Source organism: Sinocyclocheilus rhinocerous, unplaced genomic scaffold (genome assembly GCF_001515625.1).
Source record: "Sinocyclocheilus rhinocerous isolate Xijiao unplaced genomic scaffold, SAMN03320098_v1.1 scaffold1597, whole genome shotgun sequence".
Classification (NCBI taxonomy): domain Eukaryota; kingdom Metazoa; phylum Chordata; class Actinopteri; order Cypriniformes; family Cyprinidae; genus Sinocyclocheilus; species Sinocyclocheilus rhinocerous.
In genome coordinates, this window is record NW_015659934.1 from 57,724 (window position 1) to 85,307 (window position 27,584).

The 27,584-nt window shown below is 38.1% G+C and overlaps 2 protein-coding genes across 2 annotated transcripts in view; one reads left to right on the forward strand and one right to left on the reverse strand.

The window, feature by feature from the left end:
• Window positions 1–619: 619 nt before the first annotated feature.
• LOC107724547 (highly divergent homeobox-like) lies at window positions 620–19,686 on the reverse strand. The gene is given in 12 exon segments (XM_016533530.1): window positions 620–913; window positions 996–1,118; window positions 7,301–7,393; window positions 7,477–7,556; window positions 8,217–8,397; window positions 9,826–9,972; window positions 10,076–10,129; window positions 14,196–14,213; window positions 14,216–14,653; window positions 16,695–16,841; window positions 18,339–18,559; window positions 19,510–19,686. Coding segments are annotated over 11 exon segments (1,467 nt in total). The 5' UTR covers window positions 18,375–18,559; window positions 19,510–19,686; the 3' UTR covers window positions 620–763.
• Window positions 19,687–23,208: 3,522 nt separating this feature from the next.
• The window catches only part of LOC107724537 (ras-related GTP-binding protein A-like), a 7,913-nt gene continuing 3,537 nt past the window's right edge, over window positions 23,209–27,584 (forward strand). The window contains exons 1-5 of the mRNA XM_016533516.1: window positions 23,209–23,247; window positions 23,334–23,429; window positions 23,518–23,640; window positions 24,500–24,591; window positions 24,671–24,786. Of these exons, the coding sequence (XP_016389002.1) occupies window positions 23,209–23,247; window positions 23,334–23,429; window positions 23,518–23,640; window positions 24,500–24,591; window positions 24,671–24,786 (466 nt within the window). The remainder of the gene's footprint in view (window positions 23,248–23,333; window positions 23,430–23,517; window positions 23,641–24,499; window positions 24,592–24,670; window positions 24,787–27,584) is intronic.

The following is a 27,584-nucleotide window of genomic DNA, read 5'->3' on the forward strand; positions in this document are numbered from 1 at the left end:
ATATTCATTAGATGATTTGTTAATTGCATTTAATTAGTGCTGTCCGACGATTAATCGCGATTAATCGCATCCAAAATAAAAGTTTTTGTTTACACACACATTATATATATATATATATATATATATACACACACATGCATGCATATATTTCAGAAAAATGTTGTTTATACATTTAAGATATTTCTATATAATATCAATTATATGAATATAAATATATACATGGAAATATTTTCTAAATATATACTGTATGTATGTATTTATATATACACATAATAAATATACACAGTATACGCGCATATATTATGTAAACAAAAACTTTTTTTTTGGATGCGATTAATCGCGATTAATCGTTTGACAGCACTACATTTAATAGATTGCACTTTAAAAATTTAGCTATTAGTTTTTTAGGTGTCCCCGGCGCATGGCGTTTTGAGCACTTCAACGAAGTCAATCATTTTGAATTAATTGGTTCAAATGAAGCTTTGTTTCTCTCATCACTACCTGCCACCATGTGTCCACAGATGTGCCGATGTGTGTAAACCTGCTTAATTATAATCCTAATCAGTGCGTTTCATGCTTACAGATGTCATAAAAATGAGAAGAGACAATCTTGTGTTGACTTAGTGGCATTTATTTGATAGTACCGGACCCGGCCAGGGCAGTCTGATATGACGTATGCTGTAGAAAATGACTGGTTTGGCCCAACAGTTATTGGTTGGTTTCCACAGGCACTATGTGGCGTGTGTGAGGAACAGAACTGCGTTTATAGTCTCATCTGATCCATGTCCTCCTCCTCCTCTGATACAGAGGACTCTTTCTGGATGGTGGGCATCTCTGCGCCAGACTCGCGGTGGTTTTCCAGGCCCAGGTCCCAGTCCTCATTCACTTTCTGAGGTAGACTGGCTAACAGCTCCTGACAACAGACAAACGCACCGATTACGATCCGATTTCTTCCTCTGCTCGTCTGAAAGCTTCATCTGCTTGAGTTTCCTCACCTGCTGTTTCTTTCTGTCTTTGTTTCTCACAGCGATCAGCAGGCTTTTGGTGAAGCTCTTCAGCTTTGAGAACTTCTGCTTCTGGCTCCGCAGCTCATTCTCAAGAAACTGCACTTCTTCATTCTGAGGAGGCAAATTATTCATATTTAAACAACTGTTCCACAATATTTCAAATATTGTCCTTTCGACAATAAATAAGTTAGTCTCAGTGGATAAATAAAGCTGTCTGAAAGTTTAAAATAATGTGATATTAAGGTTTTACAGGCAAACACATAGATTTAGTAGGTGGTAGGTAACCATGACCGTGTATAAATGTGACTAAAGCCCTATTCGCACAGGATTAGTATGATCTGAGGACCTCGTATGATTTGGAAATTAGCCCCGACATCTGTATTTCGTGTGGCACATTCGCATGGGATAAGCGAAGCCTGTGATTTTACTCGAATTTACTGACTTATCTCCTGGATATGATGTCAAGGCTTTGAGAGTCCTGTTCTATGGTCCAGTTTAATGGATAAAAAAAAGAAACAAACATAGTTTCGTGCCCTGTCATTTACATTTTACCAGGTTAAAATCTAATAGCTCAAGCTTTACGCTTGGTTTATTTGTAACACTTTAACCTTGAAACCTTTTCAGCTTTCTCTTTCTGCAGATTGCATGGTGTATAGCGATATGACCAAACATGCTGAACTAAGAGATCGCTAATGAGCAAAGATGAGTATTTCTACTTCCCGAAGCACCAGAGGTGGAGGAATAACCTCGGAGAGCTGCACCCATCATCGTCAGGTCCTTAGATCATATTTCCCCTTTGGACAGCTGAGATGTTGTTTGGTGGTCGACCCTCATCTCTCCGAGGGGGAGCGCTAGAAGCCACATTGGCCTTCTGCTCCTCGCGATGGGAGCGAGACCCTGTGCGGTGGAAGCAGGTGGAAGCCGCGTGCTCCTGAATGCGGCGAGGGATCAGCTCTTTTCATTAACATTTTAATAATGTATTGATTAACTAGTGCTTTTTTCGTTTTCGGTTTGGAGATGAAGTTATCGCCACTGACTCGTCATCTTCGCAGTAGAGGATGCGCCTGTATGCATGTTTCATACTGATTACATAACCTGAGCATATTTGTTTTCTATTTGATTTGGTTCAATTGAAAGTAGACATTTCGCTCTCTATAGATATGTTTTTCATGTCTGTAAGGCAAATATACACTTTCTGAGTTTCACGCTCAAGTTCACAGAGACCGAGACGGCAGAAAGCGCATCCTGTTTGCTTTCATTATTTTACAAAAGCACAATGTTTTGTTGTTATTGTGAGCGCACACAAATAAAAAGAGTCTTTACAGATTCGAAAGATGTATTACTCTTATCTGTATGACCAAAAATGACTGAGTATTTTAGGAATAAGTAGCAGCGTCTCTTCATCTGTCCTGCAGTGAGCGCACTAGTTTGTTTTTGTTTTTTCCTGCGATTAAGCGACTAAAAAAAAAACTTCTGGTCTACTAACGGTTAGCAGTCGCATACCAAGAATGATGGAGTTACATAAACAGCTGTTTACATAGTGTTTGGTCGTTCACCGATTACATTACTTGCCCACCGTGGCACTGCCCTCAACTGTCGTTTTGCTTTTTTATAGAAATAGAAATCATTTAGTTCAGCTGGAAATTGTTCGCTACACTAAACTGAAAGTGTCTGCTCTGCTCCGCTCCATACAGCCAGGTTTGCCAGGTCTGTGTGACAAAACTAGCCCATGCCAGTCAAAAACAGCCCAAAGTAGCCTAATCCCAAATATCAAAACACATAATATGTCATTTAGATACCTAAAATACATATTTTACAGTCATTGTTATGTACATTAATCACAAACACAGCTAAAAAGCTTCCTACCAGTGGCCCTCCCTCACAAAACTTAACATCTAGCGCAGTTTTATCATACGTAGAATGCAAAATGTTTCAATGCAAGCTTTTCAGTCAAATATAATTTATGCAATATTTCAAACCTTTAACCCACTTGGGAAAATCAACCCATGGCAACAGTTTAAAAGCAACCCAATATTTTGAAAAAAAAAACACTGCATCCAACTTGGACTTGACAACCCTGCATCCAACATGAGCAGCAGGAGTCAGATTTCACTGATCACGGGTCGAGAGCAAGGAGAGATGACTGACAAAACCATAGTGGAGGATTTGCTGCACAACAGATCCTGAGCTCATTGACAAATACCTGATCTTGTAAGATGTGCTGCCTTTACACAAAGTTCGCGTGATTTCGAAATCGAAAATGAAAGTGAACAGTTAGCGCTCATTCAAAAGCGATTTAAATACCCGCATATTGATAGCGGCTCCCTGATGCACAAAAATGTTATGAAATATTAGAATGTTTGCTGGAGCGGGTGGGACTGAACACAAAAATCGCGGAAGCGGGATTAAGAAAACAGTCCCGCGGTAGGGCTCTACTTGGTGGCACGAAGAGTGTGATCTGTGGCACTGCCTCTGGGTCTAATCCCTCACCACAATCCATGTCTTTGAGCAGGCCAGCTTAGTACGCCTGCAACCCCCCCATGGTGTAGAGCGATGCACCAGAATGACCTGCGGATACATATGCCTTGCCAACCAAGCTAGATGTAACCCTACACAGCTTGGAAGGTAGAGCAGGTTTCCTCCACTATGACACACAGATGAGGGGGAGAGATAGCTCTCAAGAGTCTGTTCCACCCTCTGCATCGCCTCATACCCATGCTCAGGGATGTACTGGCCATCGGGAGTACTGGGACATTCCCAGTGGGCCGATCGCCGAAGTGAATGAGACCTCTCCCACATTAGGCTCTGTTTTTAAATGACAGCAAACTGCAAAAAGCAAATACTCCAAAAGTGTGAAGCGGCGCTACGCAATGCATTCGCACAGCGCTGACGAACGTGCCACAATGTGACAAACAGCGCAAGTCGCTTGATCCATTCAGATGTCAGACAGAATAGTGTTATACAGTCGTGTGACATGAGAACATTAAAGGTTCTGTAGTGATGCTGGCTGAAAACAGCCACGACAATGTAAACTGCATGACGAGGTAAATTGGAAAACGCCAAAACATAGACTTGTAAATTCAGCACCATAGTAATTTAACTTGCAGTTATTAACACTGTACAATAGAGATGTATTTATTATAAATGTTACTGTTATTACTTAAATATTAAATAAGTTCTTAAAGGGATAGTTCAACCAAAAATTAAAATTGTCATTTACTCAACATCGTGTCATTCCAAACCTATGAATTTCGTTCTTCTGTGGAACATAAAAGAAGATAATTTCAGAAATTCAAGAATTTTTTTTGTCCATACAGTAGAAATCAAGGGTAACCAAAATGGTTTGGTAATGTTCTACAAAATATCTTTTGTGTTCTACAGAAGAAATTACATGAAAATGGTGAGGAAATGACGGAATGACATGAGGGTGAGGAAATGATGACAGAATTTATTAGCAATTTTTATTAGCAAAAATCAATGCTTTACTGTCAAGTGCATTTCTATGTGACAAAAATGCATTATCAAGTTTGGTGCATCTGTCGTGAATCCAGTCATATCTATTATTATTTACTCCAATTAAAGGCCCTATAACCCAGCAAAACATTCATGGGGGAACTCGTGGGCCAGATGGGCTGGATTTGTCCAGGGCCGAATTTTAACCCCAGTCCAGCCCTGCCCATGCTCACGAAGCCCCACAACCGTAGAATAGTTTGAGGTTGCTGTGGTATAAAAGCGAGCCGAGTACTCTGTGTGGTAAGAACGGGATATTTCTCAGGGAGGTTGTGCTCGGCTGGTGGTGAGGAAGCAGTCGTCTAGTTTAGAACAGACACAACCTCTTGATGCTCATTTGACCAGTCTAAGTTACGCCTGCGATCCCTCTTTTTTTCACTGTAAAGCTTTCGCAGTTCATGCATTTAGCCCCTCGAGGACTGACCATGTGTGCTCCGCACCCATACAAACAACGCACATCTCATGCGAGTCGCCCCCCGCTATCAAGCATGGGCACGGCATCACACACCTCCTATACTTAGACCAGTAGTTAAAATAATGTGAGGCTCTAAGCTTTCTCATAAACATGAACTGAGCAGCAGACAATCAGCTTCCCTAAGACAAAGAAGCTGGGCAATCTGTGATGTAGGCACCCTTTTATGGTTTCACTGGCACGCCATGCTACATCACATGACTTCACGATGGCCAATGAGATTGATGTGTTTTCACACACGCTTCATAGGAAGCATAGGAAGTGGACTGAACACTCTTCTGGGCCTGGATGCATGAAAACCATTAAGTGGTTTAACTTAAGGGAACCCGTTAAACAAGTTTAACCTTTACTACAGCTACACAGCTGTACTACAGTTCCCCAACATTTCTTATTTCTCTTTGTCTATTATTAAAGAGAAGAAAATTTGGTTTAAAAAGATATGCAAGTATATAGCAGCTAATACCTTAAGAACATAAGGAATAGTTCACCTAAAATTTCCGTCATCGTTTACTCACCCTCATGTCATTTGGATCCAGTATGAAGCCTGCATTTGGGGACAGCGAAGGATTCAGAGGTGAAAGAATTCCTGTTCCTGTCCTTGCAGTTCCAATCCAAACCCAAATGACTTTCTTTCTACAGAACACAAAATGTGATAATTTAATGAATATCCAGTTGGATGGATTCATTACAATGACTCACATTAAAGCTCAATAAAGCACGAAATGGCACATTTTACATTGGTGCACTGACAGAAGAAGCATGGAATCAATGTGCCTGAGTGTGAAGCGCTAGATGGTTGGGTTGTTTTTCACCAACACCGATCAGAACACCTATAAAATGATCAGTGAGCTGTATGGACATTATCGTGTGCTTTATTAGGCATTAAAGTGAGTCCCTACACAGTCTTCATGTTCCACAGAAGAAAACAAGTCATTTAGGTTTGGACTGGAACTGCAAGGAGAGCACCAATTCTTTTTTATTTCTTCTGAATCCTTCAGTGACCCAAATTTAAACAGACAAATAGATTTTCATTTATGCAAGAAAAAAAACAAAACTTTTTTTTCTCCATAGGTCAATTCCACAAAAAGTTTGGTGAGTTGGTATGACATTCTGATACACCAGTAAATTGCCTTACGACAGTGAATTCAACTCACTTAACTCTAGGGAGCTCCACAGTCGCAAAAATACACAAAACTGCATACAGTTGCATTATGAGTAAATAATAGGTAAAAGAGTGACAGCATAGACTTTTCTCCCCCAATCTTTCTTTTTAAATGCATTTTGCATTAAGTTATGTGTCAGTGTCGTGTGTCAGAGAAAGAGGAAAGAAAAAAAGGATACACTTAAAAATATACCATGTGGCATTAAGAATGTAAAACACCATTAAAAGAAGAAGAAAGACATAAGACACGCTTGTTGTTAGCATGACTCCTGGATTCGCCTGGAACCTGTTATCAAATTTGGCATACATATAGTCTAGAGTACCCTTATCAAAAATCATCACTATAAATGTCATTATACATTTGTAAAACCTTGGCCTTATTTTAAAAAAGTAGAATCTAAATATGGCAGGGCTACAGATAAAAAAAAGACTAGGAAGCTATTGATGCCTAAAATAAAACTTTGTTGTTGTTGTTGTTGATAACTGTAGAACCACTCAATAAAGTGCTTCAGCTCAACGAGTGCATATCTTCCTACTTCAGCTTTTAACAACTCACTGGCATGTTGTGAATATGTACCTGTAATTACACAACAAATCAGTAAATATGCATAAATACATAATGTATGTATTACATTACAGTAATGGTTTCCAGGTTCATTTCTGAATCAAACATAACTGGAAAATGACTCGCAGTTCAGTGAAGGAGCCGGTTGGGAACTCAGTAACGGATCTGAGCAATGAAGTGATTTCTCCAAACACTCGGACTAACATGGTAAGTTACTTGTATTGTGTGTTTAATGTCGCAGTCTGGATAGGACACGGTGTAAAAGGAGATACGAGTAATTAAAGAGACAATCTACCCCAAAATGAAAGTTCTGTCATCATCTACTCCCCCTCATGTCATACCGAACTCGTATGATATTCTTTAGAGTTTTCTGCAGAAGAAATGCATACAGGTTTTGAATGACAATTTGGGTGAAATATCCCTTTAAGCTGTTGGCAAAGAGCAGTGTTTCTTTATATGGCAATAACATAACACAAGTGATTCTCTGAAAACAAAAGCATATGGGGCCAGATCCATTTGTCCTGGTCATTGTGGGCTTCTTCATTATCCATTCATTCTTATGCAGCTCTTGACTCTCTGCTTACCCTGAACTCTAAGAGGTTTTGCATCTGTTCCATCTCAGTGGTCAACATGTCACCCTCATCATCATCTTCTTCTTCGTCAACGATTTCAATCTTCTAGAAGAAAGTTTCATGTTTGAGTCAGAGTTAGCATTAAACCGTTAAACTGTTTGGTTATGTTGATGGATATGTGCTCATACCACATGTTTAGCAGGGGTGGAACCATCTGATTCATCGTTTACATCATCATTTTCTTTCAGATATAAATCACTGGCTCCATCTTTAAAAAAAAAAGGCAAATGTACAATTACTAGACATAATGGCTTAAAGGGGTCATAGGATGCTACAAGCACTTTTACAAGTTGTTTCAACTGAAATGTGTGTTGGCAGTGTGTGTACACAACCACCCTATAATGATAAAAATCCACCCAGTGTTTTTTTTTAATCTGGTTAAATGTTTTCCCCTTTCTCAAATCGAGCCGATCTCAGATGCCGGTCTGTGTGACGTCACACTGACAGGCCCCTCCCACAATAGTTTGACTGACAGTAGTGTTTCAGCACAGACTGGACTGGCGTCTAACTTTAGCTCCGCCCTGAGTGACTGTCATCAGTCCGCCATTGTTTCACCGCCGGAGCAGACGTAGACAAGAATGACTCCTAAGAGATTGAGGTGTTCTGTTGTTGGATGTAATAATGAACAGCAGTCGTCATTTACTCCCGACATCTGAGCCGCTGAAGAAAAAAGGTGTTTTTTACACTACTATTGAGAAATTTTAACCAAACTATGTTACAGACTTTTCATTAAGACCCTAAAGAATCATATCAACTTGTGGAAAATGGGCATCCTATGACCACTTTAAAGCAATACTGTTTTCTGTGTTGATGTAATTAAAAATCAGTAAGTGATCTCATGCATCAACAGCATGAAAATCATCCCCACCGTCAGACAAACAGAGTGACCCGAGGTCGTTGTGTTCGCTGGCCTCTCCCAGCTCTGGAGTCTGGCGCTCGTCTTCAAGGATGAGAGGGGAATGATTTGGGAACATGACCGGCCCTCCTTTAGGCGGAGGAATTTCAATGCCCATCAAACGGTACTTCCTTCTGCGGTTACCAATCCACGTCTGTCAAACACAGGTTTCAGATGGCTTTATATAAAAACAATGGGTTTTGAGAATAATGTGAGATACATGTAAGAAGTCGTATGATTGAGAAACAAGGTTATGCAGTATCACGAGGAAAGGGTTGGAACTGTACTCAGACTCAGAATCTCTAAATGAGATTTGGTAGAATTGTAGTTTAGATTACGATTTACAAATCAGCAAACACTGACATCTGACCAGTGCTGGGTAAGCTCTTCTAAAAATGTAATTAATTACTAGTTACTAATTACATCTTCAACAGTGTAATTAGATCACTGTACAAATTACTCTTTCCAAAAAGTACTTCTCACTATTAACTAACTATTAACTTTTGCCTCGATACACTCCTGCTTATTAATACTTAATAAAGTAGTTGTGGAATTATAAGGTCTTGCAGAATAAGACATAAATATGTTTTTTTTTTTTTTTAAGTAATAATAAACAGCCAATGTCTAGTAGTATTCATGATAATTACCAACTAGTTAATAGTGAGAACTGGACACTAAAGTGTTACCAATATTCTTTTGAACTCAACAAAGTATTTAAAGTGAAAAAAGCATGCATTTTAAGGTTAGACTTTACATTTTTATGTTAAATCCGCTGTTGTGTATTGTATATATAAATGTTCTACAGTCTATACAGCATTATGTTCAATTACATAAGAAGTAACTGTAATTAAATTACAGAAAAATAAGAGTAATCCCTTGCTTTACTTTTTCAAGGGAAAAGTAATTAAATTACAGTAACTAATTACTTACTAACTAATGCCGTGTGCTATTACTATTAATTTGTGCAAATTCTACAATTGGGGTTACATTTCACATCAACAACAAAAACAAAAAAAAAACAGCATGCTTTCTCAAAATTACGGTAATATCTGTTGATATAATATTTCATCAGTGTTTTCAAAAGTTGTAATTTAAGAGACATTCAAGGCAATCTGAAACATACGGTGCACAAAATATTTGTTTGAGATTATGATATGTTTTCCCTTAATATTCCCAAAATATGATTTTTGTGAAGAAATCATTAGACACATATACTTGTCGTCAATGAACATGTCCCCTTAAATTACAGAATGACTCTTAGATCTAAACAGAAGAATCACATTCAACAAAAAACTACAACAAGCAGACAATTTGACTGAATACCATTGAGAGTCATCATCTTTTTAGTGTGATATATTCTGTGCAAAATAATAAATAATAGTGTGACATTATTTTCATGCAAAAAAAGTCTGAAGCTTTGTGATGTGACGCTGCATCTGTTCGATAGTCGGATGATGAATTATGAATAACGAAAGTTTTTTAACGAGGGGATAAAAATACAAAACAACAATACGTTGTACTGTATTATTCTGTGTAGGTATAAAAAGTGAAGTACACTGTGATTTGAGTCCAGACTCCTGACCTTGATGATTTCGGTGTCCACACTGAGCTCGCAGGCTGCCGCTGAGATCTTCTCTTTGCACAGAGAGCCCAGGCTGGTCATGCCTTTATCCCAGTAGCGCTTCAGCGTGTACACGTCTCTGTCGCTGAACTGCGTCCTGTCCTGCAGCTTAATACACACTACACCTTTCATTAAAGCCATCATCAGCAGCTGACAGTAAAGTGATCTCTGATGCGCTAGAGAAGAGCCGCAGCACATCTCAGGCACTCACCGTTCTTTTCCGCGAGTTACTGTGAAGCCAGGGAGCCGACACGTCACTCGTCACCTAAAGAAACACAAAGGAAAGCCTGTTCAGAGATTAAGACACAGCCTGTTTTTGATTCTGTCAGTAATGTGCTCATCTCAGTGATTAAGTACAGACAAAAGGTGATCGGTACTCATAAAATACTGAGACCACATGTTTTAAAGCAACTCTATGTAAGGTTTTTTTCTTGTTTCAGAATCGTTACAGATGGTGCACTGACTTCTTATAAGCTGGATGGCTTGTGTTTCTTTCCCTCACTCACTCCAAATGTCTGTTCTGGGAATATTATCAGTTCGGTGAGCAGATACCGAATTCTGTGTAAAGGCAGCAGCAAATGCATGTATACAGATAACCACTGTAATTATACACTACCGGTCAAAAGTTTGGGATCAGTAAGACTTGTAATGTTTTTTAAAGAAGTCTCTTCTGCTCATCAAGGCTGCATTTATTTGATCAAAATACAGAAAAAACAGTAATCTTGCAAAATGTTATTAAAATACAAAATAATGGTTTCTATTTTAATATCCTTTAAAATATAATTTATTTCTGTGATGCAAAGCTGAATTTCCATCATCATTACTCCAGTATAAAGTGTCACAGACGTGGTTCCTGTCAGTTGTGTCAAGTCCACAGAAGTGGTTCCTGCCAGTCAAGTTCATGGAGACTATTCCTGTCTGTCAAGTCATGCCTTCAGAGGTTGTCCCTACCTATTCTGTCTGGGCCATACAAAGTGTTCCTGCCTGTCCTGTCACGCTTACAGAGGTCGTTGCCGCCAGTTGGGTCATGGCCATAGAGATTGTTCCTGTCTTGTCAAGCCCTCAAATGTTGTTCCTACCTGTCATGTCTAGGCCATACAAAGTGTTCCTGCCTGTCCTGTCACGCCTACAGAGGTCGTTCCTGCCAGTTGGGTCATGGCCATAGACGGTGTTCCTGCCTGTCAAGTTATGGCCATATAAAATGTTCCTGTCTGTCCTGTTATGTCCTTGGAGGCCGTCCTTGCCAGTTGGGTCATGGCCATGGAGATGTGTATCCGTTTGTCTTGTAAAGCCCACAGAGGTTGTTCCTGCTAGTTAAGTTACACCCACTGAGATCATACCAGACCAGCTCTCGGCTGTTTCTGACGAGTTCCTCAGAGGATGCTCCTGCTAGTTGTGTTCCACCTGAAGAGGCTGTCCTGTCAGTTTTGTCCCGTCCTTGAAGATTGATCCTGTCTGTCTTTCTAAGCCCACAGAGGTTGTTCCTGCTAGTGAAGCGGCACCCACTGAGATCATACCAGACCGGCTATCTGCTGCTTCTGACGAGTCCCTCAGAGGATGTTCCTGCTAGTGAGGTTACGCCTACTGAGATCATACCAGACTGGCTATCTGCTGCTTCTGACGAGTCCCTCAGAGTATGTTCCTGCTAGTCATGTTTCACCTGTGGAGGCTGTCCCCGAGTATACTGCTCTCCCTGGCATGACCTCTGAAGATGTTCCTGTACAGTCTGCTCCAGCCCAGTTCTAATCGCTTATGACTCTGACTTCAAGCCCCCCCACACCCCCTCCCCTCCTACTGCTGCCTGCACTTTCAATCTGGCAACTATGAACTGTTTGGTAGAATTGGACGCCAGGAGGCGTCCGTTGGGAGGGGGCTAGTGTCAGGGTTTTGCCCTGACACTCTGGTTGTCTTGTGTTTTGTTTCTTGTGTCAGCACATGGCCTAGTTGATCGTTTTTCTCAGCCATGTGCTTCTTTAGCCCTTCCTCCTGGTTTCCTCATTACCACACCCTCTTGTTAGCCCTCATTGAGTCCTTGTTAGTGTAATTGCTCTCACCTGTTCATCGTGTGTTTTCCTCCCTATTTATAGTGCCCCTTGCCCTATTGTCTTTGCTGGTTCTTGGTCATTCTTTCCCTGTGTGTGTGTGTCTCTGTCTGTGGCTGATTATGTGTTCCTGTCTCCCTGTCTGTTTGATCTTGTGCTCTAGTCTTGTCTCTTGTAATTCTATGTTCTTGTCTTGCTCCTTGTTTTTGGATGTGGTCTGTTTTTGTCTTTTTGCTTTTATTTTAGTGTTCATTTAGTTCTTAGTCCTGATCTTTTGTTTTCATTTTTTGGTTGATGTTTTAGTTATTTGTGTTGGTTAATTTAATTTTTTTTAATTTTTATTTTTATTTTTTTATTAGTCCTTTTTGTTTATTCTCTTGCCTGTCTTGGAGTAATTTGTTCCTGTGCAGCTATGTTTTGTCTTGTGGTGTTAGAGGTCCTGTCCTGACCTGTTCCCTTGCCTGGTGTCTGGGGTGCTTCAGAGTTTATGGTCAATAAGTATCTGAGCTCAGCTCTCTGGTGCCTTGCTCTGGTCTCTCCACCGGCCTGGTCTTGCCGCCTCCTCTGCTGCTATAGTATTCTGCCAGTTGATGTCTGAGGCTGTTCCAGTGGCCTTCCCTAGCTATCTCTGTTTATTGTGTTCCTGTTGTGGTATCACCTGTGCACCTCACTACTTTTTTGTATTGATCTGTTTTGTCAAACCCTTGTTACTCCCACTGCAATTGGGTCCTCCTTCCAGATCCCTGACAGTCTCATGATCTTCAGAAATCATTCTAATATGCTGATTTTTTTTTTAAATTAGAATTATCAACAGTTGTGCTGCACAATATTTTATTTTTTTTTTGGAACCTGTGATACTTTTTTTTTCAGGATTCTTTGAAGAATAAAAAGAACAGCATTTATTCAAAATATAAATATTTGCTATCACTTCTTAACAATTTAACATATCCTTGCTGAATAAAAGTTTTAATTTCTTTAAAAAGAAAGAATAAAAATGCACTGACCCCAAACGTTTGAACGGTAGTGTATATTGTTAGAAAAGACTTCTATTTTAAATAAATGCTCTTCTTTTTAACTTTTTATTCAACAAAGAATCCTGAAAAAAAGTATCACAGGTTCCAAAAAAATATGAAGCAGCAACAGTTTCAGCTCTGATAATAAATCAGCATATTATACTGATTTCTGAAGATCATGTGACACTGAAGACTGCAGTAATGATGCTGAAAATACAGCTGCGCATCACAGAAATAAATTCGATTTTAATGTATATTAAAATAGAAAAACGTTATTTTACATAATATTAAATTTTTTCCTGTATTTTTGATCAAACAAATGCAGCCTTGATGAGCAGAAGAAACTCGTTCTGATCCCAAACTTTTGACCGGTAGTGTAAGTCACAGTGAATTAAACTCAAAAATACTAAACATAACTACATACAGTTGCTTTAAAGCACTAGTTGAAAATTCTGTCATCATCAAGTTTTCCAAACGTTCTTCTGTTGAACACAATAATGTTTGTGACCAAACAGTTGGCAGCCATTGACTTCCCTAGTAATGAAAAAATACTATGGAAGTAAACGAGGAACATCAACTGTTTGGTTACCCACATTGTTTTAAACGTTTTGCTTTTTTAATCTTGTTTTGTGTTCAAAAGAAAAAAACAAACTCACACAGGTCTGAGTGAACTATCCCTTTAACTACTGGTAACTTATTACTAATTTACGGTTAAAAAAAGTATGCAAAATTAACTTTAAGTGCAAATGAACTGACAGCTCTCATTCAAAAAATATTAACAGAGACATTTTAACATAATAGTTTCAGGTGAACGTTGTTTTAAGTTTACTTTAAGTTGTTGTAATACTTTTTAATATTCTGTAATTGTTAATATATGGTGAAACAGATTTGGCTTTCAATTATACTGTACTGTTGAATGGCTATAATGACTGATTTTATCCCCATAAACTGAAAAACAAAAAAAAAATCAATTTAATAGGTGCATCAATATCAGTGATTCTGGCCTTCATTCATAGTACTTAGTAAAATATGTTATTAAACAAATATTTAAAACATATAGTCTCAATGTTGTTTTCACATTTCACATCCAAAGTGAAATAAACTCATAATTTTAAAGTATGTAAGTAATATGCTCAGAATCGTCTAGAGAAAGAATCGCGATGCATTCGGAAAATCTCAGAATCGATGCGGAATCATTTCTCGACTCGCGATGCATCGATTTATTTTCACAGCCCTAGTAAACGCACTGAATCACTGTTTAACCATGACACCTTACCTTGAGGCAGGGGATTCCCAGCTGGGGGCGATGACGTCTCTGGAGGGGAAGGGTTTGAGCGTCTGGCTGCACTTGAGCACGCTGGAGCCGCCGGGGATGATGGGGGATTTCCGCTGCACGGCGGGCGGCTCCATTTCTGCGTGCGAGGGCAGTGATTTCGTCACTGTCCTGTTGTGAACGGTAGCATCGAAGCAGTTGGCATAAATGCCCATCAGAATCACGTCGCTGAGTGGGGAGGAAGATGAAGAGGAGGACGAGGCCTGCGGAGGGAGGAGGTGGGTCACCGGGGGGCCGCGCTGGATGCTCCGCATGGCCGCTATCTCAGCCGTCAGCACCGAGCCTGCGACGAGCGCCCCGGCAGATCCGCACGAAACATGCTGATGGGACAGCGCTTGAGCGCCGGCTCCGTTCTGATCCGCCTTGGACGCCAGCTTCCGACGCTTGTTTCCTACCCATGTCTGAAACCACAGAAGAAGAGAAACGCACTGCCATCAGGACGGCTTTGAAGAACTGGATCTATTTCATCAGAGAAGGAGGATTTTTTCTATACAACTAAAATTCAAAAACTCAAAATTTGAGTATAGAGAACCATTAAAGTATAAGCCCATATCATCAGAATACAGGCTTTGCGTGACAAACAGATTGAATACATTATACTTTCCTTAGCAGAAACTATAAAATAATTTTTTTTAACAATTTCAAACTCAAATCAACATGCCAATGTAATTCCTTATTTGGCCTTTATTTTTTTACTGACTAACATTGTTGGGGGTAACTCATTACAAGTAACGCGAGTTACATAATCAGATTACTTTTTTTAAGTAACTAGTAAAGTAACGCATTACTTTTTAATTTAGAGGGAAATATCTGAGTTACTTTTTTCAAATCAGTAACAGCAGATACTTTGTTTCCATGTATTGAGTGACAGCTCTGGTGTTGCCATGGTGACAGAAATCAGGAGTAAGTGCAGAGCGTTGTGTGTGAACATGATCTTACTGTAGTTCTAGACTAAATATCAACATGTGTTTACTCATCTCACACACACATTTGTGTTTCATTTGTGTTATTGCTGAATAGTGTTGAACTTTCTTCTCCTGCGTCATATTCTTCATGCTGCGCCCTCTATTGTACAGACGTGAATTTACATTTCCTTCAGCCTAAGCGTATTCATTTAACTTTTGGTGTGAAAGGGCTTTTACATTTGTAAAAGAATAACTTTTTATATTAAAAACAAACAAGCAAGCCCTGCTCAGGTTTAAAAAGTAACTCAAAAGTAACGTAACGCATTACTTTCCATAAAAAGTAACTAAGTAACGTAATTAGTTACTTTTTTAGGGAGTAATTGCAATGCATTTCTTTTAAAAGTAACTTCCTCAACACTGCTGACTAACCATGTAGTAATCAGGAGGACTTTACATCATCCCTTACACCTTATTCACACAGGGCGTCACCATCGATGTCAGTATATTTGCATAAGGCCATCTGATTGGCTCATGCTTGCGTTGACGCTTGAAAAGTTGTAAAGTTTTCCACTTCTGCCGTGAGCAACGCCAGTGACGAGACGCAACGGACCCACAATCCAGTTCTGCAATGCTTGATGTCACTCCATTCAAAGGCGTTGAAGCCCCGTGTGAATGTACCATTGCTGATATGTATTTCTAGTTTGAACTTGTCTGTCCCGTCTTGACTAAAAGCCACTTTCTAGGAACTGTTACAAGTGAGCTAATAAAATATTAATAAGCTACTAAAAAGTCAAATCAATACTTTGTGCCCAATAATTATTCGCCATGTAATAAGCAGGAGAATGTACAGCCAGCCTGTCGTTATCACAAAATTATCTACATTATAAGATATATTTATCTTCTGTCAGTGTTTAGAAATACACTAGTATATAGACGACCATTAAGCTATTAACACAGATTAAAAGACTCCTTTTGAAGTCATTGTTCACTAAAAGATGTCCCTCTCTGCTGTAGCTCTCAAATCCAATGTGCTGCTGCTGAGACACTTGCAGTGAACAATTTAGTGATGTGAATGGAAATATAAAGCTTGTTTTATTCAAGCACTTAGTTTAATGCATTATCTGAGCTGTACAAATGCTCATTTTTAGGGTTGTTTTAGGGTTTTGTCGTGGCAGCAGAGATTACACACAGAAAAAGTTAGCAAGCCATTTTATTCAAACCCATTTTCAGAGCATCAGTGAATAAAGATTTCAAATTCTCTGCGTTTTATTTTATGTTTGGCCATTTTGTAAATATCCGTATTGGCCAATCACCACACTCACTCAGTCATCACTTGCAATGCACATTTTTCACATGTTTTAGTCAACTGAATTAGCATAAAAGTATGTTAGTATACACTGTTATTTTTCATTTAATTATCATCCTGCCCTTTAGATATGGGTATCAGTCACTGATGACGGTCGACCACTAAATAACAACATAAACAGCTCAAACCGTCTGAAATGAAATGTTACATGAATAAAACGAGCAGGCTTACTCTAACCACGCTGAAGTCGAGTTTGGTCTCTTGCGCACACTGCAGGATGAGCTGGAAGCAGCTCTTGCTCTGATTGATCATGCCGCACTCATAATAGCGCTCCAGGATCCGCTGCTGCTCGGCGGTGAATACAGACCGCAGGTTCATCTGCAAGACAGGAGAACCTCATGCAAAGAATGAAATAACGCTGCTAAACAGTTAAGAACTTCCTATTGCAACAGGCAAAGCCATATTATCATCTGTGGCATAATGTCTGCATTTGTGTTAAATGATTCAGTAAAAACCTATATATTATTTGAGCATGTAGTTGATGGGATGATGAATGTTATACTGACAGTTTCCAATTTTGTCTCACTAGTCTCATCTTATCATAACATCATGTCCAATGTCTTGAAACAGTGGCTGGGTTTCCATCTAACTGTTTTCATGTGTTTTTTGAACGTTTCACCCACAGCTGTGTAAGGGGATATCAGGCATTTCAGTCCTCGTTATCTGAGCTATTTCACTAATTTGGCACAATCTTCCAGCAGTATATATAACTGCTTTAGTACAGCAAATAACCGAAGCATTGAGGTCATTCAGCTGCCAGGCACACTTCATAACTTGCTTGATTTTATTCACATTTTCATTGAAAACTATGAAATACAGAGATGAGTCAAAATTGTATTCACTTGTAACATGTCAGATACCACTGATAGAGTTTAAAGCATTAAACCTGCAACAGTACTTATGTGTAACTAACAGTTGATCAGTTACACTTCTTGATTCACAATAAAACCCCAGTGTGAGTAATAACCCCATTGCTTTGTTCGGGTCTATTATATTGTAGCACTGAACCCCCAGCACTGATGCTGTATGTGGGGAAAAAAAGGTGAGAACCGGGGGCATGCTCCACATAGAATTTGTTTTAAAGATATTTGTTTCACATGCTCATTTGTAGTTACTTTAAGTATTTTTAAAAATATTTTTTTATTACCTTATATTTCCAAAACTGTAATTTTTCACACACACACACACACACACACACACACAATAATTAAATAACATCTTGTTGCAACATTTTACAAAAATCAAGATTGATAAAATATTTTTTTATTACCTTATATTTCCAAAACTGTAATTTTTCACACACACACACACACACAATAATTAAATAACATCTTGTTGCAACATTTTACAAAAATCAAGATTGAAAATATTTGGTCAAAACCCCATGTTATAAACGATGAAGTGCTATGCAGGCTATTTAAGACAATATTGGCTGATTAGACCTAAAATGCAAAATGTTTGCCCTCTCTCTCTCTTCACCGTTCCCAAATCTCAGACCTCAAATACATAAAATGTTACCCTTTTTAGACATAGTTTAGTAAAAAGTAAAGAAAATACTATACAAAACGTACTAGCAGTTGCCAAGTGGTTATCAGTCTTACTTTTCCAATACAAATAAGACCAGTCTACCTTTTCATAACGGAATATAAAAAGTTATGACCAGTCTGAATAAAAACACTTTCTCACTGGATCTAAGCAAATCTCACTGGTGCCCTATTTTGATCTAAAAAAAGTGAGTTGTCAGCTAAAGTTGAGGGGTTTGCATCTATGCAGTGTGAATGTCTCCAGTGGAAATGCACTGAACTGCAGACTCACAGTGTGAATGCTCCTCTTTTCCAGCCATTTTTCCATCCCTCTGATGGATGTGCTGAGAGACCCCAGGAATCAGGCTGAGCTGCAATTAATCTCAACATACAGCAGAGACGCACACAGGTCTATTCACACCAGCGTCCAGCCATCGTGACACTTATACGCTGTGTTTGGGAGGATGATAGAAACACACACGGCCCGCTCGCTCCAGGACAGACCCCTCAGATCTGACAAAGACAGAACACAAACGTTGCTCTTCATTAAATTACTAATATTATCAGTAGTACATTCAATTTTGTATCCATTCACAGACATGCATGAGCTCGGCTTTAAACAGCACTTAGAAAAACACAAATATTTCCATCCTACCCAAGCGTTAAGTGTCCGAAATACTAAAATAAAGGGTGACACTTTATTTTAAGGCGTCCTTGTTACACATCACATGTACTCACTATTATAATAACAATAAATTTTGCATAATTACTAACCCTAAACCAAACCCTCATCCTAATCCTAACCCTATAGTAAGTACATGTAGTTAATTAATATTACTCAGTACTTAAATGTATAGTTACAATGTAACAAGCACACCTTAAAATAAAGTGTAACCATTATCATCAGGAATCATAGTTCCTGCCATGTTTATTACAGTTGTTGTTATGAAAATAAAACTTAGGGTCACCCTTTAGTTTAAGGTGTGCTTGTTACAGTGTAATTATACATTTACGTACTGAGTAATATTATTTAACTACATGTACTTACTATATGGTTAGGGTTTGGTCTTGGGTTACTTGCATGTAATTATTGCTGTTATGATAGTAAGTACATATGTAACGTGTAACAAGGACACCTTAAAATAAAGTGTTACCAAACTTAGTACTGTCATTGAAATAAACAGAATGAGTGAAAGATCATGACAGTGTGTGAAGCAGAATGTGAATGTAGTCAAAGATAAAAGATTGCAGTGTCCTTTAATTACATGAACAGAGTTAGATTATGTAAACAGAAACATTGCAGTGTGTGTGTGAGTGTGTGTCAGTGTCTCTCTCTCTCTCTGTGTGTGTGTGTGTGTGTGTGTGTGTGTATTTTGCTCTGCTCGTAAAGCGACCCTGGTTTAAATGTATGACATTCGCCGCAACCGTACAACACTGCCGAGGAGATTAAACGGGAGAGATACCTTTTGTAGAGAAATCAACGAACCCCTCGAATTCAGCAGATTTCATTACCGATCCCCTCACTAGACAATGAAATCAAAACGTCCGATCATCAATTCTAATCATGATCGTGACGTCACGGGTGACACGAGCCAATGGAAGCGCAGGATCATCGTCATCACGCGGTCAGCCCCGCCCACCGCCGCTAGAGGTTTCAGAAGAAACACCGCTGATGCTGATGATGAAGATGATGAAGATGATGATGATTACAAGTCAGAGGAGACGAGAATACATATCTGAGAAACTGCTGTAACATAGTAATGAAAAGTAATAAAGTACTATGTTTAGATTTTTTATTTTTATTTTAAGGAGAGAGTTTAAGATATTTCGTTTTTCTTAGGATGCAAATTAGGACATCCTAAACAGCTGAGGCTTGAAGACAGAATGGGAAAAAAAATAAAAATTATTAATAATAATTCTGCATAAAAGTAACATACTGTAAATACAGCCATGTGAAATAAATGAGGAAAATATCCGTGCGTATTTAAGTGTATTTCTTGGCGTTGAGATTTTTGTCTTATAGTTTTTTATGTTATCAGGAATTCCAGGAAATCAAAATTTTAATTATTCAACCTCTGCATTTTTTCTCATTTTATTTAAAATAGTTTAATTATAGTTATGATGTGCTTCTTAATTATTGTTAAAGGTGGAAAACTTAGTTAATGAACATTTCCCTAATTTAACATGTGTTGTGTGGCGTTTAAACCATAGTGGAAGTGATAGCATTAAACTAGTTTAAATCTAGTTTTCCAAGTTCTGCATTCATTCATTCGCTCATTCATTAATTCGCTCATTCATTCATTCATTCGCTCATTCATTATTTCGTTCATTCACTCATTCATTCATTCGTTCATTCATTCATTCATTCATTCATTCGCTCATTCATTCAGTCGCTCATTCATTCAGTTTTTGAGGGATATTTTGGGATGAGAAGAGGCAAAGGTGTTGTTCTGATCATTTGTATAATTTTATTCGTTTTTTACGGTTGTTAAAAACACCAGTTTTTTCACGTATGTCATACTCAATGAAGAATCTGCTTAACAAAAACAGACAAAAAAGAAGTCCAGTAACATCTTACAGTTGCATTATTGTTAAGTGCTTTTGGGGCAGAATGTATGAAGAGTTAGTTACAAAGAATGCAACACCTGCTTTTGATTACCGCATTATTATTTTTAGTGTTTTTATGCAAAACAAAAAGTTTCATTTTTTAAAAAAATTCGATTTATTACATTTGCTACAAGTTTAGAGCTAATTAAAAATGATATACTTAAAGCAGCTAAAGAAAAAGAAAACCCTAAATGTGTTCTACATTTTATACTTAGCTTTTTCTTCATTTGTTCTTTTCTTTGCATACAGCGCCATCTAGCGCTGACCTCCGAGTCACGTGATGCAGCTTGTGCAAGTCATCGCGAGACAGCGGCGGTCAGTCACGTGCTTTTTGTCACCATATACGAGAACAGTGATATAAACATCGATGGGGAGAAGGCGCGGGATTGATTGGCAACGCTGGGCTGTGACTGGTTCGTTGATGGAAGGAAGTAGTGTAGTTTCCGGAAGTGATTCGGAGATGGAAGATGAAGCGTTTGGCGGGGAAGGTAGTGGTGGGGGGGATTTAAACTGGTCAGTGGTGGAAAAACGAAAAAGGAAAAAGAAGAGTTGGAGTGAGATCTCAGAAACTGATAGTGATAAGGAGCAGCGTAATATAAGAAAAAGGAAGGAAGAATATCAGGTAATGTTGAAGTTTGCATCTGGTGCTGTTGGTGTAATCAATCCATTGAAAATTACCAAAGCTATAAAGGAATCGATTGGACAGATCGAATGCGCGAAAAATTTGAGGGATGGTAAGTTACTGATAATATGTAAGGATAGTAGTCAACAAAAGGCAGCGCTCGGACTAAAAACATTGCTTGGTCAGAAGGTTACATGCACAGTGATGGAAAGAAAGAAGTGGGTAAGAGGAGTAATATATGGTGTACCGACTGAACCGCCATAAAACTCCAAAAGAAGAAGAAGAAGAAAGAAGACCATCGATGGGGAGTTTAATCAGGTATGTGATTATATTCCAGCATTAACTGCATTTACAGCAATCGACTGTTTTTGACTCTTCTGTCGTGTTTAGCAAAGCGCTAGTGTAGAGCTAAGCTAACTTCAGCAGAGGAACACCAGCAGCGCTCTTCATCGCTTTATTTGCTAGCTGAGATCTGAGAGTCATCATCGGGAAGTGACAAACAGAAACACAATCTTACAGAGACACAGTAACGTTAACTATCTGTCTTCGAAGTGTATTTGGACGCTTGAGACACACACAAATACACGATTGTCTTCGCGTTGAACAAAGGATCCAACGAAGTACGTTAGCATGTAGCATTAGCGATAGCAAACATTTCACAGGAACGAACTGGTTCGGTTTCACATTAGAAAACAATACGAGGGCTAAAGTATTCTGCGCTGTGTGGACGTCCAGCGTTACAGGAGCACGTGATGATGATGATACACCAAAGTAAACTGATCATATTGACCTGTCACACCAAAAGCTGGAAGTTAGTTCGAGGAAAACCTCAACAATCTCGTTTACTTTCTAGTCTCTTGTTGTATATGGTACTAAAGTGAAAGAGAATAAAACAATCAGAATGTCTACAGCTCAAATGGATTTCAGCACTCAGTCAATTCTGGACTGATTGATCCGTTTATTCACATAAAGTATAGTTAGTATGGATAATTCAGGTCAGGAGGGACTGAGCTCTAAACTGCATGTGCATTGCAATTATTATAAAGAAATATTACTTTATTGTTAAGTGGACCTATTTAGGAACACAACGTTTAATTGAGACACTTCACACAGTAAAGCTGCGAGTGAAAAGAGTGCTGATGTGTTGTGTCTCGTTGCAGTTGTTGATGATCGGCGGAGTACAGTGATTTACTGTGGTAAAGTGAAGTTGAGCGGGGAAATGTCCAGCACAGCCATGAAGAAGAAGGTGAGTTTAACCTCGCTGTAATAGAGCACTGACTGTTGGTGTGCTTTCCTTTGTGTTATACAGCAGTACACACACACACACACACACTCTCACACACTCTCTCACTCACACTCACTCTCTCTCACACACACTCACACACACACTCACTCTCACAATATATAATATATATATATATATATATATATATATATATATATAACACATTTTTTGCAATGATCACTCAAATGTGGTGATCAAACACTTATAATAATATATATATATATGTTACAAAAGCTTTTTATTTCAGATAAATGCTGTTCTTTGGATCTTTCTATTCATCAAAGAAACCTGAAAAACATGTACTCAACTGTTTTAAATATTACTAAGACTAATACTAAATGTTTTTTGAGCAGCAAATCAGCATATTAGAATGATTATGCTGAAAATTCAGCTTTGATCACAGAAATAAATTACATTTTAAAATATATTCAAATAGAAATTAAATAGTTAAATTAAATTTTAAATAGTAAAATATTTCACAATATTACTGCTTTTGCTGTATTTTGGATCAAATAAATGCAGGCTTGGTGAGCAGAAGAGACTTCTTTAAAAAACAGTAAACTAAAACCGTTCAAAAGCCTTTGACTGCTAGTGTATTTATTAACCCTTTTTAGGAACATTATGCATTATATCTTTTGTAAGAAAATTATGTTCCACCTTAAAATTCAGTATTACAGAAATGAGTTTGTAAAAGCCCTGTCGACTGTCATCAGTGAAACTGCCATTAACAATTAACACTGTTAATCAATATGAATTATTGGTTTGTGATTTAGATATTTAAAGAGCGTGAGGACGATCTGAAAAGGCTGTCTCGCCCGCTGGCCTGCACCTGCTTCAGAACGTCTATTTGGGACGAGACACTGTATAAAGTAAGACCATGTTGATTTCTCTGCACCGCTCAGCTTTAATAGACAGACAGAAGAGTGACTTAAGTATCGTGTGTGTGTGTGTCTGCAGGCCTGGTCCAGCATCGTCTATCAGCTCATTCCTAACGTACAGCAGCTCGAGTGCAACCTGCGCAACTTCGCTCAGATCATTGAGGCAGACGAAGTCTTGCTTTTTGAAAGAGCTACTTTCCTGGTCCGTACCAAACTGAAACACCATGCTTACACACGTGACGGCAGATTAGCGCTGCACAGTTTGGTCATGACCTCATGTTGTGATTATTTTGCCATTTGATTTTTGTTCAGTTTTAAATGTATTTGTCTGCAATTTATGACGAAAACAAAATTGCATTCTATGTGTGCACCATGCACACAAACACTTGTTCCAAAGCTTGTAAGTTAGGTTTTATGACTGTTTTCAAAAGAAAAGATATTTCAATATAGTATAGCAAAATTAATAGCCATTTCTTGCAAAGGAAACCTCATTTGTGACCCTGGACCACAAAACCAGTCATAAGGGTCAATTTTTTTGAAACTGAGATTTATACATTATACATACATACGTTGAATAAATAATCTTTCCATTGATGTATGGTTTATGATAGGAGAATATATATGGCTGAGATACAACTATTTGAAAATCTTGAATCTGAGGGTGCAAAAAAATCTAAATATTGAGAAAATCATCTTTAAAGTTGTTCAAATGAAGTTCTTAGCAATGCATGTTACTAATCAAAAATTAAGTTTTGATATATTTACGGTACGAAATTTACAAAATATCTTCATGGAACATGATCTTTACCTAATATCCTAATGATTTTTGGCATAAAAAAAAAATCAATAATTTTGACCCATACAATGAATTGTTGGCTATTGCTACAAATATACCCCAGCGACTTAAGACTGCTTTTGTGCTGCAGGGTCACATATGAAGCACGTTTATGCGGTTTCAACACCCAGATGCATTCACACGTGTCTAGTTTCGTCTGGAATGCGTCTCAGAGAGGTTTGAGCGATCGCTGATATGATTCGACCTGTCTCTCGTGTCTTGTCAGGTGATCTCTCATTATCAGTGTAAGGAGCAGCGAGATGCTCATCGCTTCGAGAAGATCAGTAACATCATCAAGCAGTTCAAGCTGAGCTGCAGGTCAGTCGCACTCCATTCATGCGGTGTTCAGTGCTGAACAGCATCATGGGTAATTCTGACCTTTCTCTCTGTCCCACAGTAAACTGGCCGCCTCTTTCCAGAGCATGGAAGTGCGCAACTCTAACTTCGCTGCCTTCATCGACGTGTTCACGTCCAACACCTACGTCATGGTGATCATGTCAGACCCGTCCATACGTAAGCATCATTGTTTGATTGATTTCTAGGCTGCAGCAGTGATTATCAAGGTATATCACGAAGAAATGCACTGCTTTATTATTGTGACATTTTCATGATGGTTTACCATTGTTATTTCTTGACAAAACCTGTAGTATGGCCAAATATTATTTTAGGTAACTTTATTTTAGAGTGTGTAATGCTAGTCACGTGTTCATTAAAGGGATAGTTCACCCAAAAATGAACATTTTCATCATTTACTCATCCTCAGGAGTTTTTTGTCTTCTGTTGAACACAAAAGAAGATATTTTAACAGTTGCTGGTAGCTCCCATAGTATGGAAAAATTACTTGGAAAGTCAGAAGAAAGAAACTCCTACAGATTTGGATCAGCATGAGGATAAGTAAATGATGACAAAATTTTAAGTTTTGGCTGAACAGTCCCTTTAAATAAAGGTAATTGATTAATATGTAAGATGGTATTTAAATTGTTGGTATAATGTTTCACTGGTAAGGAAAATGACTGATTTATACACTCTTAAAAATAAAGGCGCTTCACGATGCCACAGAAGAACCTTTTTTGTCTAAATGGTCTTTAACATCTGAAGAACCTTTCAGTTTCACAAAAGCTTCTTTGTGGCGAAAGAAGGTTCTTCAGATTATTAAAAAGGTAAGAAAGAGATGGTTCTTTGTGGAACCAAAAATGGTTCTTCTATGGCATCGCTGTGAACAACCTTTTAACCCCTTAACTGTCACCGTCTCGCCAGCGGGACGCCTAAGTTTATTTTAATATATTACAATTAAATCCTAATCTAATCATGACAAACTATGTATGTTGGAAAGGTCTAAGACTCCTAAATAGATATTTGATCACTGTTTGTTGTTAAAAAATTATGTAGGAACAGTAATAGATTAATTTATGACAAGAGTGCACCTCCAAACATATACATCATAACAGGAGTTCTGACCTTTGTCACAAAAAGTCTTTATTTCATTGCCTTTTTCTCTATCACGGTTTAGTAATCATCATAAATTATATATAATTTGAAAGATTCAAACCTTAAAAGTCATCCTTGAAAACCATTTTGAAATGGGACATTGCATTACCATGAAAATGGTACTTTAAATCTTTTTTTAGATCTTTAAATCTTTAAATCCCCCTTAGTGGGAGGAGTCATATTACAAAACGTATTACGGTCTTTTAGAATCAAAGCTTTTTATAATCTTGACAAAATACATATTGTTGGAATGGTCTGAGTCTCAAGATTCCATATTTGTTGGTTATTTTGTGATAGAAGTAATATTGAGAGAGAGATTTAAACATTTGTGACAGAAAAATGCATCCAACAAAATGCAATGGAGTTTGAATGGCACCCGGTGGCTGTTTGTGGTATAACGCCTAAACAAAATTGCATAGAAACCTCAATTGTTTTTATATCAACTTCAAATTTGGAACACAACTTATTTAGACATATGGCTTTAATTTTATAGCAATTTTGGATTAAAACTATATAAAATAAATTTAAAATTTTTTTAAATAGAAGTAAAATAAAAATAGTACAGTACATTTTCTTTACAGTAAATTTAAACTTCTATTTATACATTTATTTTTTGAAATGATTTCACTTCAGCAATAATCTGCTGATTATCTTCTTTAGAAAGAGACCAACCTTAGGTCTGTTTTCAAAAGCGTTCATGAATTATAACAATTTATGTTTGAATAGTGCACTTTCACGTCTATGTTCAAAGGGGGGGTGACAGTAAAGGGGTTAATAAGTAAATAAGTGCGGACGCTGTGAGAAGTTACACTGGCAGCATACATGGTGTTGGGATTGAGGCTGTAATAGTTTTTGTTGTTCCTGGCCTATAGCTGTACAGGACTGATATGAGATCAGACACAGTGGTCCATAAACATTGGAAATATTGTTCAGTCATTACTACTATGCTGGGAATATCCAGCCGTGATCTCTTGCCTTTTTTGTTAAAGCATTCAAATGTGTCAGCTTTCAGAGCCTGTGTTTAACTAGAAACTATCAGTGGTGGAAAGAGTACTGAAAAAATATACTCGAGTAAAAGTACCATTACCTTCCAAAAAATGTAGTGCGAGTAGAGTAAAAGTACTTGTCCAAAAAACTACTTGAGTAAGAGTAAAAGAGTAGCCTATTTAAAAGTACTCATGAGTATTGAGTAGTGAGTACTGAGCTGTGGATTCTACCCCATCATAATAAACAGTTCCGCCCACTACCGGAGAAAGCGGCAGTTCTTAAAAGCTGAAGAATTCCAAAGGAACTCCGTTATTTTGACAGCAAAATACAACAAAGTATATCGTTTACATGTAGCGCATCAATTATGTAAGTACTGCATGTTATGTAAGACTCTCGCTCTCGCTCTTTGCACGTGTGAGAGAAAGCGACGGCGAGTGTGCGCCTTCACACTAGAGCTTACGTTACGCCAAATACACAAACACAGGTGCGCTGCGCATCCATTCAAATGAACTGAAAAATATCACAGATCGCTTGACGGAGAGTGAAACTCTGAAGCGCTCAGTCAGAGTGTTCTGTGAGTGAAAATATATCTGTGCTAATCATATACTCAGCCTCCAACTCACACACTGGCGAGTAAAATCTGAGAATTTATTAGCCATTGGCTAATATTAGACATCATTTAGTCGCCAGAGTGAAGATTTAGTCGCATATGCGAATGATTTACTCGCAATGTAGAGGGTTGATATTTAATATACACAGTATACACATATATTTTGTAAAAAACTTTTATTTTGAATGTGATTAATCGCGATTAATCGTTTGACAGCACTAGTAAA